The sequence below is a fragment of the Chionomys nivalis genome, chromosome 12 (genome assembly GCF_950005125.1).
Source record: "Chionomys nivalis chromosome 12, mChiNiv1.1, whole genome shotgun sequence".
NCBI lineage: Eukaryota > Metazoa > Chordata > Mammalia > Rodentia > Cricetidae > Chionomys > Chionomys nivalis.
This window is the reverse complement of record NC_080097.1, coordinates 17,949,742-17,969,724: the sequence shown is the minus strand read 5'-3', so window position 1 is coordinate 17,969,724 and position 19,983 is coordinate 17,949,742. Positions and strand designations below refer to the sequence as shown.

At 41.4% G+C, this 19,983-nt stretch overlaps 1 protein-coding gene across 8 annotated transcripts in view; it reads left to right on the top strand.

The window, feature by feature from the left end:
- The window catches only part of Lmo7 (LIM domain 7), a 195,728-nt gene that overhangs the window by 151,579 nt on the left and 24,166 nt on the right, over positions 1-19,983 (top strand). For all 8 annotated transcript variants that reach the window (XM_057785730.1, XM_057785732.1, XM_057785729.1 and 5 more), the window contains 5 exons: positions 4,433-4,550; positions 6,526-6,668; positions 7,880-8,657; positions 10,153-10,422; positions 19,791-19,905. In XM_057785730.1, coding sequence (XP_057641713.1) covers positions 4,433-4,550; positions 6,526-6,668; positions 7,880-8,657; positions 10,153-10,422; positions 19,791-19,905 — 1,424 coding nt within the window. The remainder of the gene's footprint in view (positions 1-4,432; positions 4,551-6,525; positions 6,669-7,879; positions 8,658-10,152; positions 10,423-19,790; positions 19,906-19,983) is intronic.

Below are 19,983 nucleotides of genomic sequence, written 5' to 3'. Positions count from 1 at the left end.
CATCTGAAAGTGCCAGCAGCACCGCTTGTAGTCAGAGAAGTACAAGGAGATCAGTGATTTATAGGTGACCTTCCTAAACTCCTTCCTCTCCCTCCCCTCTAGTACTGTTAAATTAATTGAAAAGGCAAGATGTTCGGTACACCTGCATTTTTGGATTGCAAATATAAATGAAGCTGTAAATTAGAGCCTTCAGAATAAGGAATTGTAGGCCGGGCGGTGGTGGCGCACGCCTTTAATCCCAGCACTTGGGAGGCAGAGGCAGGCGGATCTCTGTGAGTTCGAGACCAGCCTGGTCTACAGAGCTAGTTCCAGGAAAGGCTCTAAAGCTACAGAGAAACCCTGTCTCGAAAAACCAAAAAAAAAAAAAAAAAAATGAAGAATAAGGAATTGTAACCAATGGTAGCAGGCAGTTCTAAGAGAAGGAATTATAACGAACTGTAACAGGCAGTTTTAAGAGAACGGCGGCGTGACTTACCTGCTCATTGTCCATGCTGGGCATGTCCTTCGTAATTTCCTGGATGCTTTCTTTGGTGCTTATCTCAGTTCTGTGAGGGAGACAGGTGGGTGTTATCTGCATTCTGTAGGCAGAGATTGCAGCTTTCCCAAGGATGGAGGCTCTCAAGTAGTAGAACCGGACTGGGGCTGTGCCTCCTGAGGCAACTCACAGAGACTGCTTGGCAGGGTTGTTGCCACTCAAGGAACTCCTGGGACTTTAATGTCATGCGGTTAATGCTGATAAAGAAAGAAAGACTTCATCATCTTTGTACTCTAGAAGTTCTAGATTTTATCTGTGTGGTCTGGGGCTACCGTTCTAATGTGAAAGCAGTTTATAGCGTTAGCATCTATGCGGTTCCATTTGGTCACATCTGCCTTAGTAAGAATTAGTATACAACCCCAGATTTTTAAAAAGTGCACCAGTACAGCCTTACCTAGTTAGCATAACTTAGTGGATGAGGAGCCAAGGCTCTGAGAAGGGAACTAATTGATGTCTGTTCAGTGAGGGAAAAGCCTATGTTGCAGCTGAATCTGAAGCCCCGACTTCTTGTCTCTTGCTGAAGTCTTTGCAGACTCCTATGGCAGGTGCTGCTGCTTTAATGAGGGGTAACTTTCCATGCCCCAGAAACAAACTCTGCTCACAACCTTGCCTATAAAAAAAGCATGTTTCTATCCTAAACCAGGTTCAGCTCAGCTTTGTTCTTGCCATGTGCCTCTGAGCTGCTAGGCTTAGCTCAGCGCTCAGGCAGTGGAGAGAGGCAGCGTGACCTTTGACTGGCATCCTGTGGGAAAGCCCACAGCAGTGCTTCCCAGGCCAGGAGGAAGAGAGTAAGAAGAGCGCCATAGGAGGTTCTGGGCTGGTTACAAAGTGATTCAACTTTCTTCCCAAGGAAAGACTGGTGGACTATGAATTAATATTTCCTTTTTGTTTTACAGTCTGTGCAGCGCCATGTGGTGCACGGCCAACCTCCCCTTATGTCTTGGACCTGCACATTTTCTTCCCATTTCTTACTGAGTATTTTTGTTTGAACTCAAAAGGCCTCTTTGCTTGTAGGCATGACTTCTGTCAGTGTATAGTCTTAAATCCCCACAATCTAATTTAGTATATAGTTAAACCTAGTGAGAGGTATATTATACATGTGTAGGTTCATATTCATAATATAGTCATAATTCTATATGTAATTGATTCCCTACTAAACCTATGCAATGCTATATAAGTGATGCTTTCCCACAGGTCACTGTGCTCCGCCTAACTCTTAGCACAGGTACTAAGTGAGCGAATCTGCATGGATGGTGCTGTGCTAGTAATTTCTTTCCAGATAGCATATGGCTTGTGAGAGAGACGATCTAGGTATGCTTGTACATATGAGATAGAGTCAAGGATTAGCATCATGGAAAATGGTTTAGCTAAATAGGTGAGAGAAGGGGCAGCTCACTTTTCCCTTGGAAGAACCACAAAGGCTGTAAGGAAATGGTAGAACACTATCTAGGTCATGGATTGGATGCGTTTATGGAGTATTCACTATGCGCTGGCCTTTAAACCTAGTGATATATCAGCACAATCAGACATAATTCCCAATAATCTTACAGGTAACAAGGAGTAAGAATATTCTAGATGTCAATAAACGTTCAAGGAGAGAGGGTTAGGGTGGGATCAGCCCAGAGAGACATTTGTAGAATCTCGTAGGCTGGAAAGAGAAGGAAACACTGCATAACATTTAAGCAGATGCTTAGAAGTGGAGCGAAGTCATTGCTTCTTGCTGTCTTGCTGGATAAAGGAGTATTATGGCAGATTGAAGAGCAAGGGGAGAAACAAAGAGGCATGAGCATATGCAAGACCGCCACTTGGAAGGCAGAGAGTGAGACCAGGGCACAGTGTTAGAAATGAGTATGGAGAGGCAGGAAGGAACCACATCATGCCACATCATGCAGGTTGTTGAAGAAATCTACAGAGAACTTTGATGGGAAGAAGCTCAAGTCCGGAGTTGGGTGTGCCATGACCTAGCTGAGACTTAGAGAGGTCCCTCCAGCTGCTCCTTTGAGCACGTCGAGCTGGGTGGTGGAAGCAGGAAGATCTTTGGGATTCTCCAAGCAGACGATGTGATGGTGTAGGTCAATATGGTGAGGAGGAAGAGGTGAGAACGGTTAGATGTAGGAACAGAGAGCAGAAGAGTTGTGGATGGAGTAAGTGTTACGAGAAGAAGAGAGGAATCTGGGTGACTACAAGCTTTTTGGTCCCAACTCTGAAGGATGGAATTGACCTTCACTGAATTGTGGAAGACGGGTGGTGAGCCGGTAACTGTGGAGTGAGCCTAGCCATGGTTTTGAATGGCATTTTACAAAGGAGAGAGGCACCCGCAAAGAACTTTTGGGTTGGAGGGAGCATTTGAGGAAAGCCTTCTCTGATCATTTAAGCAGCCCTTTTGGCAATCCAGAGGAGGGTTGCCTGTGCCTTGATCTAGACTGATGGCAAGCGGAATGGAAAAGAAAGCGGCATTAAACGAGAAGATAACTAACTGAAAGCGAGGAGAAGAGAGAAACAAAAGCGAAAAGTGGTTCTTAGGTTTCAAATGCAGATGACGGAGGGCACGTACCACCATTAACCCCCACAGAGGGAAAGCAGGATAGAGATTGGCTGCGCCAACAATAACATGTTTTAGCGAGGTGCAGTTTAAAAAACTCCTTTCCAGATAACATTGCAGCAGGTCGCTTTACAGTCAAGGTACCTAGGGTATTTGCAAGAATAAATGTCTATTCATGAGGAATTGGAAACGAGTCAATGAGGGCAGATCCAAGGCTGTAGCCTCTAGAGGCATTTGCATGGTAGTTACCGTTGCTTTCTGGAACCCACCAAGTTTGATATAAAAAAAAAAAAAAAAGTGATGGCGAGCTGTTGGGAGAATGCAAAACTTAGGTGCCCAAGGATTCACTAATACAATGAATAATATAGTTACTTAGAATGTAATGTGCAATAGCAAAGAACATTTCATCTACCTCTGAAACTTTCTGGATCTATCGCCCTCTTGCTGCTCTCTGTGCTGACCTGACCCCTGCCTTTCTGGGAGGTCTTTGTCATCCACGTAGTCTGTATAGGAACACTAGTCATAGTCCAACTTAGTCGCTAATTTAAGTGATTGAGCCTCTCTACAGCTGGGAAGCAGCTTTATACCCTTTGAGAGTTCAAAGTCTATTAGAACATAGATAATAGTTTTTACAACAGCCTTTAAAATATGTAACAGTAATGGGGAAAACCGGCTTTGAAACCCTACTCCAGCTTTACTTCCTGATTGTGAATGTCCATGTATGGGGCTGCAAATGAGGCTGTGAACCCTGCCTTGAAGAAGGAGAGGGAATCTGAGGTGGTTCTGACAGGCTGTGGGAAACTACCTTGGTCTTCTGAGAGCCGGTCCAGCTGCGCAGTCGTACGGTAGACCTTAGAGAATTGTTGAGAAGACACAGCACATCTTTTCCTGGTGTTGAACTTGAGGAGAAAATATCAGGTAGTCACTAAATTATTTAGCAAGTGCCTAGCAAAACCAGTCAAACTTTACTAGGTTATCTTTGAGGGAGCATAGACAAATTCAGTAACGTGATGTTAGTGACTGATGGTTTCCTGCCCCCAAGATAATCTTAGAGATTATTCCTCTAAATACAAGCACTGCATTATTAGTTTCAGAACTGTTCAAAGTTACTTTGACCATTTTGTGGGAAAAAAAAAAACAAGCATCTCACACCTGAGTTGAATGCTAGGCTCTCGTTTCTGTGCTTTGGAAAAACACCATTTATCTGTGTCGTGCTATTTCAGGGCACTATCAACAAAGCATCTGGGTAGGGCAGTAGATATTTAGGTGGAATTTCTAAATAGATGCCCAGTCTTCATGTGAGCCCTCAGGTCCAGCCACAAGAACCTTTGTGATGGTAGGTGTTTTTGTGACAGGAGCAAGTCCATGAGCGATGTCACTGAAGAGGATGTTCAGAACCTGCGTCAGCTGCGGTACGAAGAGATGCAGAAAATCAAATCTCAACTGAAAGAGCAAGATCAGAAGTGGCAGGATGTGAGTACTGGGGGGGAGGGGGACCATGGTGTGCTTCTTGCTTCTCTGAAGGAAGTCAAAGTACTTAAGAGACATTTTTCCTTGACATTTTAGCATTCATTACTACAGAAAATGTACTGTTGTATGTCTTAAAGACCATTCTAAAAATATAGAAATATGCTTATTTTCCAAGAGACTGTGAACTCTCAAAGAGTAGGAAATTCCTGCCTATCAGGATAGTAAACTTGCTTACACAGGAGAGTGGAGTATGACTACTAATTATGCCTCTGTTAGCAAAACAGCATTGATCAAAATTGAAATTGAAGGGGAACAGGATCTAGCTCAGATCTTGGCATCAGTGGGGAGAGATGAAGAGTTCTCATAGTTACTCAGAGATTGGGATGAAATACAACCCAGAGTAATATTTTGACTGAAGTCAGTATCTAATGTGATTCAAAATTAACTGTGTCAAGACAGCTGGCGTATCCAAGTGTTTATGGAGACATAGACTTAACCTTTATCTAGAATCTTAGAGAAGAAAGTATAAGTCTTTTAGCTGAACGAGGTAATTATCATAAGCTGCAGGAATATAAGGATCTGTAAAAGATAACCAGACTCCCAAACCCTAAGAAGTTAGAGCGCAGCTTCATGGTAAGAGAGGTGAATGACAGGAGGAACAAAAGCACCAGAGAAAGCCAATCTTAATGTCTGAAGATGTTACATTGCTAGACTCCAGTGCCCTCTAGTATGAAACTTGATTTAATGATCAAGAAACAGCACTTAGGGCTTGGTGTTAGAACTTGCCTTGTGTGTGATGCTCCAACTTCCACCCTTAATCTCTGTAAAAACCAGTAAAGAACTAGTATTACTTTCCCAAAACACACAACGAGGTTTTTTTTTTTTTTTTTTTTTTTTTTTTTTTTTTTTTTTTTAATAAGAAAATGATTATCGAGGTGGGATATCCATTAGGTGTGAGCAGATGAACATTTGGGTCAATTTATTTCTTTTAAGAAAAATAGTCCATATTGGTTTCAGGACATTTGAAAAGCAGGGTCAGCCCTAGGTGCCCCCAAAAGATTTATAGGCAAACTTGCTTTCCAAGCCCTGGAAAGCTGGGGTGAGTCCCAGTTTGGTCTGAGACCTTGAGTATACTTCCCTTTGAACTGGGTTTTCTTTTATGAAATCCTTAGTATAGTATTTCTCTGATTTGGAAATGGAGAAATATTTGAAGCATTCAAAATGCTTCAATCCCTGAGTGTCACAACTGGCTCCTGCAACTAGCGATGCCTGCATTGGATAGATTGTCCAGGCTGATTTAAAACATACTTATGGAGATGTGGGAAGCAAGTATGGGCTTGTGCCACCATGATGGTCCCTGTTCTCTCCCCAGTGGACTATATTCTCTGAAATCATGGTCGGTCCAATGTGATTTGTGTTCTCTCCTTCTGTAGGTAGAACTCACTTTTCCTTTAGGATCCCTGTTCTTCTCAGTAGACCTTCCGTTAGGCACTGACCTTTATGCATAGTCTACCTTGTTGAGGGGACTCACATTATAGGTATCTGTGTGCCTATATTAATAAGATCGACCATTTACCTGAGCTGGACTGTTGCAGGGACGTTTCTGTCCCTCCCATTACAGTAAGCATATGAATCAGGGATTTGAGGTGCTATGAGATTGAGTTTGAAATATTTCCTGATCAACCTGACCTAGTACTTAATTGTAAGCCTTTAGCATTCTTTGAGAAATGGACATTGATGTGATACTTTCCTGGATAACAAAAGTGGGATCTCTTATTAGGTCAGGGTTTTCTGTCAGGCACATGAGATAAAGGCTTAGTACAGAAACACTGGCTATAAAAAACAAAAATAGGGCACCTTGGCACAGGTGGGCGTGAGAGCTTTCAGCGTTGAAATAGGACACCCCAGCATGCTCCCGCCACAAGGAAAAGGTGTGTAGAAATTCAGGTATGACTGGGCCGATGGGATTTCTTGTCAGGATCTTGCAAAATGGAAAAGTCGCCGGAAGAGTTACAATTCAGATCTGCAGAAGAAGAAGGAGGAGAGGGAGGAGATCGAAAAGCAGGCCCTGGAGAAGTCTGACCGAAGCTCCAAGACATTTAGGGAAATGCTGCAGGACAGGTAAAGGGCCGGGGTCCCTTGTGTTTGGAGATCCCAGTGACGGAAATGGAAGCTCTGCATGGGGGTGGAGTATGGGAGTATGTGGTCATCAGCTTCAAACTGTTAACATGTATGGACCGAAGCAGCCAGGGTTTCAGGCTGAAGCATTGAAACAATATTACTGATCTGGGCAGCAAAAGAACATATTACTTAGCACTGGTGAGAAGGGCTCCTTGTCTCACACTGTACGATCTTCTGTGTGTGTGTGTGGGGGGGGTTATTTTGCTATATTTGATAGCAAAACAAACATAAATAAAAACCCCAAACCCACTGGTTTTTTCTCCTTTTAAAGTTTAAGCATAGGGTAGTCAAATAAAATCAACTTTTACTTTTAAATAAATGTTATGAAGTCTAAGAGATCTTTGTTCAATTTTAGTGGTAGAGAATAAATTATAAGGAAGTCTATGTAAGTGTGGATGTGTGGGTTTATTCTCTGAGTTGAAATGGCAGGAGGAAAGTGAAAATTTAAACTTTCATGTGAGCAGTTAACTGTGTGGACCTGGAGGAGAGAGAGCAAATATGCTTTAGAAATAATGTCACAAAGGAAATTTGCTGCCAGGTGAAATTAAAGCTCTGTTGTGTCTGAAATGCCAGTGCTCAAGACTTTCATTCCCTTAAGTACAGCAGGCAGCCAGGGATGTGGGGACTCCCCACTAACTGCAGGATGAAGCTGTTTCATCAGCTCTTTAAGTATGGATAATAACCTTGAATCTATTATAATTGCCCTTGGGGAGTCTGTCAAGCTCCATCAACTGACTGGTGCTCTATAAAGTCCTGAGTCTTCTGTGTTATTATTATTTTTTTTACCAATACATTATACATTTTATATAACAAAACTTGGCAGACTCAGATCGGTGGCCAGCCATTTAAAGCATTTTGATCTTGGAAGACATACATTTGTAGCTAAGAACCTGCAAATACTCCCATGTGAGACGTTCCTTATTTATTTTGTTATTAAAATAGTTTATGATTAAAAATATCCTTTGAGAGCCTCTTTAATCAAAGGTCGGGTCAGTCTCTTAACAGATGCTTAAAAGTTATGGATAATCTCATGTTAGTGTTGTGCTGATTCTTGTTTTCCATGAGTAACCACTTACATTTCAGTTATTGTCTTACCCCATCTGGGGGCAAATGCATAACTCTGTCGTAATGGCGCATTTTTCTCTGCTCAGGGAATCTCGAGTTCTGAATTCTACAAGGAGGATGTATTCTGCCGATGACGCCCTGGATGATGAAGTACTGCGTCCTACAGTGACTCTGTCTGAAACCAGCTACCAGAGAGAGAGACTGGGAGACAAGACAACAGCTTATCCTGCCGAGACGGACAAAGAAGATTCCACAACGTTTGCAAAGAGACAGGACAGTATAGCAGCTGAGATTCAGCATCCTTCTCAGATTCCTGAAGAGCAGCGGCCGGCCCCTTTATCTGCTGCAGAACCGCACCAGGCCCCCTTGTCTTTTGCGGAACCGCACCAGGGCCCCTTGTCTTCTGCGGAACCACACCAGGGCCCCTTGTCTTCTGCGGAACCACACCAGGGCCCCTTGTCTTTTGCAAAACCGCACCAGGGCTCCTTGTCTTCTGCGGAACCACACCAGGGTCCCTTGTCTTCTGCAGAGCCTCACCAGGCCCCCTTGTCTTCTACAGAACCGCACCAGGGCCCCTTGTCTTCTGCAGAGCCTAACCAGGCCCCCTTGGCTTCTACAGAACAGCACCAGGTCTCTTTATCTTCCGCCGAGCCACACAAGGTCTCTTTATCTTCAGTAGCACTGCGTCCAGTCTCGTTCTCGTTTCAGCAGTCACCGAGTACAAGAGGAGAGTCGACTCGGATTTCAGCTTCTCTCCCTAAAAGTTACCAGAAAGCCGATACAGCCAGGTTAACATCTGTGGTCACAGCGAGACCTTTTGGCACGCAGTCAAGGGGAATCTCATCACTGCCCAGATCCTACACGGTAAAAATGTCCCAGGTTCATTTAGTCTGTTCCCAAGAGCAATGAGTTGGGGAGCTTGAGCAGAAGCTCAGTTGGACAGATACAGGATGTGTAAAATGTTGATGACGTATACAAACAACTTTCATGAAATTTAGATTTAATAAAAACAGGTTTTAAACTTTAAAGAACAAATAAGATACGTTTTGTGACAGAACATTTTTTTCTTGCCATATTTTTCCTTCTTTTGAGCTCTTCTGAAGCTTTAAGTTGAGCATTATGAAATTGCCAGCAATCAGCTCTTTTCTTACCTATGATATGGCACATTCTTAAAGGCTCCCTTTAAATGTTTTGAGGATTGTATAGGTAAGGTTTTGTTCTATCCTTCCTTCCGACTTTAGAACTTGATGCCTGAGTCTATGTGTGTTGAAATATGTCCACTTGTGTCTCTAATGGGAATCAGCACATGTGGGACATGTTAGACTCAATTATGTAAACGAAACAATGTCTGAATATTTAATGTTCATGTTCCTGTCAGTTCTGTCCACCTAGCCCTTAAGATCTTAAAATCTTGACATATAGATGAGAATTATGGCTTAAGAAATCAGAATTTGAGCTGAAGGAAGCCTGTGTAAATCAGCCAGGAAATCCCTGACCATCCCATGAAGGAAAATATAGACCTATTTGACAACATAAAAATTAAACTTGTATAGCAGACAGTATATAGGACAATTTAAGTCACAGTTATTAAAAACTGCATTGTAGATAAAGGGTTGGCAATTCTAAGGTGTAAAGTATTTTTATGATTTGATGAGAGGAGATAAACACAGCAAAGGAGCTGGCCAATTCAGTGGAAAGGAATGTAAGAAGAGTACAAAGAGGCATGTGTAGCCTTGTGAGCCTGAGGATTAGGTAAACAACTGCTCAGCCATCTCACTGACAAGTATTTTAAATGCTGAAACTGTGCATTGTTGAGGAGGTGGTGGAGATGCAGGTGTCCTCCTGCTCGTGGGTACAGGGCTGCTGTTTTCTCTGTAGAAATGAGACAGATACCACATATATAAATCCAATCCAGTGAGTTTTTGGAACATCTGGGTTCTAAAATAAAAGCGCCATTTACAAAGGGAGGCTGGAACTTGTTGAGGTGCTTTTGGGAAGCAAAGGACAGCTTTTAACAATTTCATTATGTATCAAATGAATACATGATTGACATCCACACTGTGGGGTTTCCAGCAATGGAAAGACCGAGCTTGGAGTTGTATCTGTTGACATGGAGTGGTATGAACAAACAAAGCAAGTTTTAGAAAACTATACATAATCATGCTTTTATTAGAAAAAGTGTTTCTCTGCTGGTGCATATTTGGTGGTGTGAAGGAATGCACTCCACGTTTTTGACAATAGTTACTTTTTTTGTGGCAGGTGGATGTTATTTTAGTGGCTTTCAAATATGAATAACTGTTTTTAAAAGTGAAGCCAAGGCTAGCAGAACATGGGGTTTAAAATGATGTTTTTTATCTAGATGGATGACAGCTGGAAGTACAATGGCGGTGTTGAGGTTGTCAAGAGAGCTCAACAGAATTTGGTCATAGCCCCTGCCCCGAAGCTTGACTCCACCCAGTTTGGTTTGGGTTCATCCAGTGAAAAGGGGGCAGCCCCAGGAGAAGATGTGGCAAGCATGTCCTCTTCCACACCCCTTTCTTCGCTCTCGCAAGACCAGGCAGCCACTTCAAAAGCCACACACTCTGGAGAAGGGAGAAGCTCACCACTGAGGGACGTTTCAAGGTCCCAGGTAAGTTTGGGAGGGTTCTTAGTCATCTGTCTCAGATGTGCAAAGATTTCAATCTGGAAACTGTTGTTCCAGCCTCTGGCTCGTACAGTACAGGCTGCTATTTATATTATGCAAAAATATACTGGTCTATTTTTATCAGATTGTGGAGGAAGTAGATCTTTCCAACTTTTAGTTTGTAGATCTCAGACATCCTCCATGAGACGTGGTCCACCAGTCTCCTGGGACGTTTGCCTGTAGTCTTTATTACTCCACAGTTCTCTGGTTTCTGCTGTAGACCTAATGTATGTGTGAGTAAGCAAAAGCCCGTCTCTGTGGAAATTAATTAGCTGCAGGAAGAAACTGTCCTATTGAGTGATTGCTTGTCTCTAGGGACACAGCTCTGCGTTTTCTCTTAATCTTCTTGTGACTTTTCATAGTAATTTCTACTTTCGAATGGGCACATTTGCTGTCATCCCTTGCCTCTTAGTGAGAACAATGATGCCTAGTCACAGTCTGACAACTGCGGATCTGAACATTTGGACTTAGAAACGAATGGGAGTGTTTGTCATTTTCCCATTTAAAAGCCTAACAGATGGCTTTCAAGAGAATTATTAGGTGATATACTTTCTTTCCGTTTACACGCTAAACTAAAAGTCTTTGTCACGCTAGCAAAACTCCTTTAAAAAACCAAAAGCCAGCAACACTCTGTTTAAGCAACTTGCTAGTGTAAGCCCCTTCTCATGGAGGCATTTTTGGACTTTGACTTGGTCCATAATTCCCTGTTGTCTTACTGGAGCATAGTTTTCCAAGGCAAAAGATAAACTATGTCTCTTAAATATGTGAATAAAATAGGTTTATGTGAAATAGTTTGGCATAGCATATTTATTTACCTTTATTAATTTTTTTAATTATATAAGAATATTTTTAAAAATTTCAACCCTCCCTTCCAAGCTATAAGACACTTCTTTGTATCAGAGAAATATAAGAAAAAAAATCCTTGAGAAATATAAATATATAATTTAGAAATAACCAATGTTAGCACTTAGTAACTAAGTTTTGATTTTATTTGGTAGTGGTGTTTTCTAGTTCTTGTTTCTTTTCTGTTTTATAAAAGTTTTCCTATACATATTTACAAATATACTCTAAAACAAGTTTTCACCTGGCAAAAATCATCCGTTATAAAATATTGATACATATAAAAAGAATTGGGAATACATGGTCATCATTATAGGTCTCAGTAAATGAGAACAGTACCTCTCTACTATGCTTGGGGAAGGTAAGGTACCAATAGGTGAAAAATGAAGGCAGAGTCAAGGAAACTTCTGTTCTATGGATATGTACATTGCCTTCCCCCTTTCAAAGAGCAAACTCAACAAAACAGCTTGATGAATGTGCTGCCTGCTAGATGATGTGACCTCCTTCCGGGTGGCAGCTGGCACACCGTACCCATGGATTAAGAAAAAGAGGCCATGCATGGAGTGTGGGTGTGTTCTATACTCTGGCAATTTCGAGAAGCCCAAATTAACCTGGCCTTGTTTCAGGTTTCATCATAGTAGATTTCTGCTGTTTTCATCAAGTACCATTCTACCAGGGAAGATTCGGCTTCTTTTAAGCATTGGAGTTAGTGGAATTCTTGAGCACTGTTGTACTTCCGATGGTGCCTTGCGGGTTTCTATTTGGCCTATCCATTTCTGTGCTACCAGAAGAGTAGTTTATGGAGCTGACTCCAGAGAGGCTGTGGATACATAACATCTGATGAGTGAGATACACAGGGTCATTGTGTGTCACTCTTCCAAATTCTTGATCAAGCTCTGTAGCTCTAGATATTCATAGAAAACCAATATAGCACAAATGGCTGAACTTCTAGATGTTCTGGTAGCTGTGTAAAAGGATGCTCCTTCCGGCTTTCTCTTCACTCCCCTGTGCTTCGGCGGCAGTGGCCTTGCATTTCTTCTTTCAGGATCTCCTATTACTGTTATCTTTTTTCATGTCTGTTGTCAATATTGTCATCCAGGTCATTTTCTGTCAATGTAAGTGATTAGAAATAACCACAGGTGTTTGTACACAGGACTCATTAATTCCTGCGTTTTCTAGAGTCTTCCAAGGCATTTTGTCCTTTAAAGATGTTCAGGACACTCTGTGGAGTGCTGGGGGTTCCTCAAGAATGAGTTCAGATTCCCTTGTTCTTACCTCAATATGAACTGATGTTCAGTGAGTGCATACCATAGGAAAGACAGACTTTACAGAGTATTGTATGGGAGAATTCTTAGCACAGCCCTGTGATGTCATCACCATCATTATTATTCTTGCATACAGATAATTGAAAGCATGGATGCTCTTCCTCCTTTTCCGAGACCATCGAGAGCACTATGTCACGGAGTTAGGAGCCAAACCCAGGGAATTTTTACCGAGTATTGATTATCTCTTACTACATCAAGGGAAAGAAAGGTGCCTGAACTTCCTAAGAAAGCCAACTGTGTGTTATCACATGTTAGTTATTATTCTTCTTCCATTTGAAGATGTTCACTCTGCTCATCACTTTGCTTAATGCCTTTCAAGTCCTCCAAAGCCAGGCAAAACCATTTCTTTCATGGTCCATGTATTGCATCCTCCTGGTTGGAACTGAATCGATTCTTGAAAGTTTCACTCACCAACTTCCTCCTTGTTGCAAATATCCATTCCCACCCATTGGACACTATAACCTACAGGACCCACTCTGCCCCCCAAATCCTTGTTCTGCTTTAGTATCATGCCTTTATGTTACAGCCCCGATGAAGTGTGAAGGTGGGAGGCAAGATGATCGTCTCCTGTTAGCCCAGGACCTGGATGTGGCTGTGTCCTCTTGGCTTTCAAACTAAGTTTATGCACATTAAATAGGACTTGATTTAATTCATCTGGACACTGCTTAATCAGCATGTATGTCATGTTTAATGTAGTTTCTATGGGAAACGAAGAAAGTAAGTCTGGAGCATCAGCCACGGGCATTGGCACTTTTTAAATGTTTGATTTAATCCTCTCAGTCACATTGAAAGTTCAATTATGTGACTTGCCCCAGGCTGGTGAAATACATAGCCCTTACTCTATTTTCTCATACTCTAACCACTAATCATGAGCAATTCCTCCTCCTCCTCCATTATGGCATGCTCGAAGTTGAGGATTGCCTTATATAATTAGGACACTGGTTGTAGCTAAAAATATTCTCTGTCCTACTGATCCCCCTGGACTGGTTTTTCTCTACCCACCTGTTCCCAAAGCTGTTTATGAAATAACCACTCTGAGGCTTATTATCAGTTACAATTGTTTGGCCAATGTCTTGGGCTTCTTACTGGCTAGCTCTAACTATTAAATTAACCCATTTCTATTAATCTGTGTATTGCCATGAGGCTATGGTTTACCAGTGTGTCATGTTACTCCTTCAGTGGTTACAAAGTGTTTCCCCAACTCTGCCTTTTCTCTCTCTCTCTCTCTCTCTCTCTCTCTCTCTCTCTCTCTCTCTCTCTCTCTCTCTCCTATTTGGATTTCCTGCCTGGCTTTACTGTGCTAAGCCACTGGCTGAAACAGCTGTATTCATAAGCCAATAAAAGCCTCACATATACAGAAGGACATCCCACATCATCTGCATTTTTATAATAAATAAAAAGGAAGGTTTTTAACTTTGACATAGTAAAATTACATATAATAAAACAGGTATCAAGCAAGAATTACAGTTACAATATTTAGTCTAAAGACCTCTAAACAAGTCACAATGTGCTTTAAAAATGTATGTAGTCTTGGGAGAGAGAGGAAAACGAGGACAGACAGTTATAAAAATAAAGTCTTTAAAGATATTCTAAAAATAATTGAAAACAAAAAGGCCTCATGAAGATATAATTACTTGTATGTATGTGTCTGTGTGTGTGTGTGCGCATGGCACATGTATACAGGTGTCCACAGAGACCAGAAGAGGGTGTTGGATCAACCAGAGCTGAGTTACAGGTGGTTGTAAGATACCTAATATGGATACTGGGAACTGAACTTGGGTCCTTTGGAAGGAAAACAAGCAGTCCTTCCCACTGAACCATCTCAGTCTCTCCTGACTTATTTTTAACATCACCAAATTTTCAGTTTTATACCAATGGAGATCAAAGTATCTTCTGACCTGTAAAGTTAAAGATAAAGTTAACAAAAACTGGCCTCAAATTCTCAATTCTTTTAGCTTGACCTCCCAGGAATTCAGATTACAGACACCACCCCATGCCTGACAATGAAATTATCTTTAAAATCATTTTGAGACAACGTGGCACATATTTATAGAAAGTCACCTGAACTGAACTTATTTCAGAAATGTGGAATGGGAATTCTACCAAGTAGGCACAGGGAGGTACAGGCAATGTAAAAGTGGGGTGAGGTGTACTCAGCATGTTCTATAAGTAGATTTCTGTCAGCTGTGAGGAAGGAGAGCTGGAGAGACAAGAGCCAAACAGGTGATAAGAGGGGTGAGAGCAAATGTGTCTCTGAACTATGATGCAGACTTGTAGAAGGATGGAGAAGATGGGTGTCTTTAAGGTCATAGTCTGTGACCTCGAGGGTGTGAGTAGGGAAACGGGAAGAAAGCAAAGAGACACGCTTCTTAGTCTCATAGCTCGCTGGGTAGAGATGCGTGTAACAAAGTGTGAAAAGCAGGAGGAAGCAGAACATTTTGGGAGGAAGATGTTTTAATTGTGGAGCTGTTGAAGTGTAGTGGCTGAAGACACTTAGGAAAGCATATGGTTAGAAAGATGATTGGGGAACTATGCCATGAAATAGAAAAGATGCAGTGACAAAATTAGGTTGTGACTAGAGAGACTGGGGGTGGGGAAGGTAGAGTGGGTTGATAGGCGACTTAGAAGAATGTCCTCCAATTTGAGGGATCATTGGTAGTGCCTGGTACACACACTTATAGTTGGATTTTGTAGGTAGAAAAGAATCTCGGGAGGTTTGTATAGCTGGTACGGGCTGGTTAGGAAGGTGACCTGCTTCTCTGTAGCAGTAAATCTACTAAGGGTGGAGAAAGATTTAGCTAAATCTTTGGAGAGCAAAGATGGCTCCAGTATCAGAGCAGGGTCTTGGTTTAAAGGCCTCTTCCTTCCTATTCTTATCTCAAAGAGACCCTGGGATGCACTAAGGAACCACACAGACAGAAATTTAAAGATTATTTTCTATGTTATTCTGGATTGTATCACCCAAACCTGCCTTTAGTATCATGTTTAATAAAATGAGAAGGCTTTCCTTAAGTCAATACCTTGGTCTAGTTGGAAACATTAGAGGGGAATGTTTGGAATAGTTTGGTTATGTGTAAGATTGACTCTGATTTTCATTAATTCCCCTCTGTGGTGACATGAAAATCTTAATCCATCAACTCTAGGAGAAGTAATTCATATTCTTGTGGTGCCAGGTCACCTGTTTTTTTTTTTTGTTTGTTTTTTTTCTCTTCAGACAGTTAGAGTCCTCTTCTGGCTCATCAGGAATATCTTACTTTCAGTGGGTACTTCTGTTCAAATTGTAGACAGCCCAAGGGAAATTGTTTTTAGATCAAATGCTGAATTTCTGATGAATAACTATTATTTTCTCTTTTCTGGCATGGACATCTGAAACTATTTGGATTCATTTATTAGTCATCAAAAATTGAGGTTTCCTTGGATAATTTATATTTTTGTTCCATCTAGTTCAGAAAGGTAACTCCTTAATTATCTTCTGTAGCTCAGATCCTTTGTCCAATACTCATTTGACTGAAATTTTGTATAGAAAGTCGAAAATTAGAGATCCTGCCTGAAATCATTGTTGAATAGCTCATGTTTCATTACAGTTGTAGCTATGTTTGCATGGAAGAAGTCTTGAAAATAATCCAATAGTACAGGAACACACTTCACAGGTTGCCTTAAGCCTGTGCCCTAAAGAATTCCACAAGGAAGAGGTGACGGAACTGGGAGCCTGGGACATACAACCCTCTTCTCCAGCCACCATTGCACACTCTAATATTGTGTGTGTGTATCATGTACACATATAGGTCTATATGTTTTGGGAAGGATGCTGTATATATAAGATTGTCATGTGGAAGGACTCTTGAACTCTGAAAACCTTGAAAGTCAATGTCAGAGAGAGAAGTATTCCATTCAATGCCATGAGGGAGGTCACTCAGATAGTGACAGAGATTTACCTGTAATTGTCCACGTGTTTCTCTTTTCTGCCTCTGTAGTGTCCCGAGGATGGAGGGGGCAGTCGGCCAGCATGTAGCCATAGCAAAGCCATCTTCCCGATTAGTAGGTGCAGAGAGGTGGGTATCTATTCTTTAGCATATTCAGAGATTTCTTTTCAAGCTCAGAGTAGTCTTTTGGGAACAGTTCTGGTTTTCTGTAATAGTGAAGCTCTTCCCTTTATGGTTGAAGCTCATTCTCCTTCATCTTTTATTTGGAAGGAAAGGACAGTGCTCAATTGTAGTTTCCCGCAGAACATTTTTTAAATGGAGTTTGAGACTATTCATTAAAACACCATCTCATCTTGTATTTTTCAACTAATGAAACCCCAGTTAGTGGTTGGAATATCTAACACACCATTTGTCCTTCTGTCCTTGTATAACAATAGATTCTATGCTTCCATGGCCTTTAAGTCAGGTCTTTGTGTGTGGGAGTGTGGTAAAGATGGCCACTCCCTTCACCGAGTCCTATACAATTTAAGTGTGAGGTGGTTTTGACTTAAATTATCAAAGGAAAGTTAGATTTTTGATGACTAAGAGATGAGCTACACTAGTAGTTTCAGTTGTCCATGCCAGAAAAGAGAAAATAATAGTTATCCATCTATTCGGCAGTTAAGCTGAAAGAGTAGAACCAACTAGTAACTATCTCTATCCTCAGTCGGTTTTTATTACCTTTGGGTTGCCACTCAGCAGGCTCATTTAGATCACACATCATGATGACATCTGGATGCCTCTATTTGCACTGTCTTTCAAATGGCTTCCCCTTGGAAACTCTGTGTTATTAGCTACACCCTTTCTTGCTTTAGAAGCCCCTCTTGTCCTCCTTGGAAGAGTTACAGTTATCCTAAGAACAAGGGTCAAGCTTCATCCATCTTGATTTTCTAAAGTTCTGAGTACCATGTCTTACATAGACTCATGCACAGTAAGTGTGCGCTGCCCAGTGAATAACAGAACTACATCATTTTTCCTCCATGTGTTCTGAAATCTCAACACCTGCTTGTTTCTTTGCCTTCCTTGTAATTCTTACACATAACAGGGATTTTTCTCGGAGCATTGTCCTCGGAATCTTAAACTTACTTTATGGTTTGAAAACACAGGTATCTGTTTGAAAAGCAGAATGGTATCACTAGTCTGACTGGCCCTCGGTTTCGGTTTAATTAGAATTAAATTAGAATTGGCAGCTTGTGATCTGGAGAGTATAGCAGCGTTGGGAGATTTTTTTTTTTTAATAGGTGACTCTTAGTTTTTTATGATGAGAAAGCAAATAACTAAAAGGCTAGCTTCATAAGCTCATATAATGGTTTATGGCTGTTGTTTCCCCAAGTAAGATGGAAGAAAACTTAAAAACCAGGCATGGTGGTGCAGTCCTTTAATCTTAGCACTGAAGAGGCAGAGGCAGGTGGATCTCTGTGAGTTCAAAACTAGACAGGTCTACAAAGAGAGTTCCAGGACTGCTAGGGCTCTTACACAAAGAAACCCTGTCTCAAAAACATCAAAATAAAAAAAGAAAAAAGGAAGCTGTTTAAAATGTTTAATATTGTGTGAGTGTGTATGTATGTGTGTGTGAGAGAAGAGAGTGTGTGTGTGTGAGAGAGAGAGAGAAGTGTGTGTGTGTGTGTGTGAGAGTGTGAGTGAGAGAGGGAGAGAGCGCTTGCATATGGAGGTCAGAGGACAACTTGTAAGAGTTGATTCTCTCCTGCTATTTGAGGCCTGGTGATTGAGCTCAGGTTGTCAGGTTTAGTGGTAAGTGCTTCTACTCGCTGAGTCATCTTTCTGGTCAATAAAAGATGATCTGACAATGGTAGCTTACTATGAAACTGAAATTTGGTTCAGAAAATTTAGGAAAACCCCTCAAGCTGAGGAAATGGCACAGCAGTTAAGATCACTGGCTGTTCTTCCAGAGAATCCAGGTTCACTTCTTAGAATAAATATGGTGGCTCACAGCTGTCTGTAACTACAGTTCCAGAGGGTCCAGTGTTCTCTTTTGGCCTCTATGGGCAGTGCACATATGGATTACACATATGTATATGAAGACAACACACACACAGACACACACACACACACACACTTTTTTTTTTTCAAGGCAGGGTCTCTCTGTGTGACAGTACCTCTGGTTACCCTGGAACACAATTTGTAGACCATTTTGGCCTTGAACTCACAGAGATCCACCTGTTTTTTCTTCCTAAGTGCTGGGATTAAAGGTGTGTAGCACCACCACCTGGCTTCAAATAATATTTGAGAGATAGACAGAGAGAGAGAGAGAGACAGAGAGAGACAGAGTATCCTTGTAAATGTAGGGTTTATTTTCATTGAGTATAGTAAAGAGAGTTAAAATAGAGTTCTACTTTTTTCCCAAGATGCTATTGTTCTTGGGCTTTGGGGGATACTGGTGATGCCTCAAAGGAGTCATAGTCTGTTACTCTGGATGTATTGTGCGCAGTTTCTCCCGGATGAGGGAACAGAATTCTGCATTTAACGGCATGGGCATCAGCAAGTCATTTGCCCCTGCATCCTCCTGAGAGAGTTGAGCCAACAAATATGCACATGGAGACAGGACTAGTCTATTCCAGATGGATTACTCCTACAGATAACTGATCATACATCTGCGGGCCATTGGCCCAGTTCAGCTACAAATGCTGAGGGTTGGAGGTGGATTGCTTTTCAATCTGCTGTCTGTCATTTAAAACAGATAATTTAAATTACTCTTTTTATTCTTAGGTGATGAATTAGTAAGTGGTTTGTAAATTGGGCTTGTTTGTATGATGAACAAAAGCCTAGATATTATTTATTTTTTAAAATAGTCTAAACATTTAATTTCTGTCACACTACATGTAGCGAGGAAGATTACAGAGAAATGAATTGACCATGGGTGTAGGAAAAGCAACTGAAAAGCCTACACTTTATTCATGGCCAACTTGTTTACAGGATTGTATTAAAATAAAAGAAAACACTGGTTGACAATAGATTTGCCCTTACCTTATTTTAAGAGAAATTAGTACTCTATCATTTATATGTAAGCTAAAGTTTTATCAAAACCATGGAAAAAATGGGAAGCTGCTGTTTTGTCTTAAACTCACTCAGGTGTCCCTTGGTGCAGCTTCCCGTCTTTCATGGATAGGTTTTCCTCCATGTGGTTGCCAGGGACACCTGATACCAGCGTTTCACGTTTTACCTGCAGGATCAGTTCAGCGATATGAGAATCAGCATAAACCAGACGCCTGGGAGCCAACCTGACTTCGGGTTTACAATAAAATGGGATTATTCGGGGATCTTCGTGGCATCCGTTGAAAAAGGTAAATTATATACATTGCACTCCTTGTCTGTGGTGTGTGTGGGAAGCAGAAGCCACTTGATTTGGCCTGTGGGGGTGG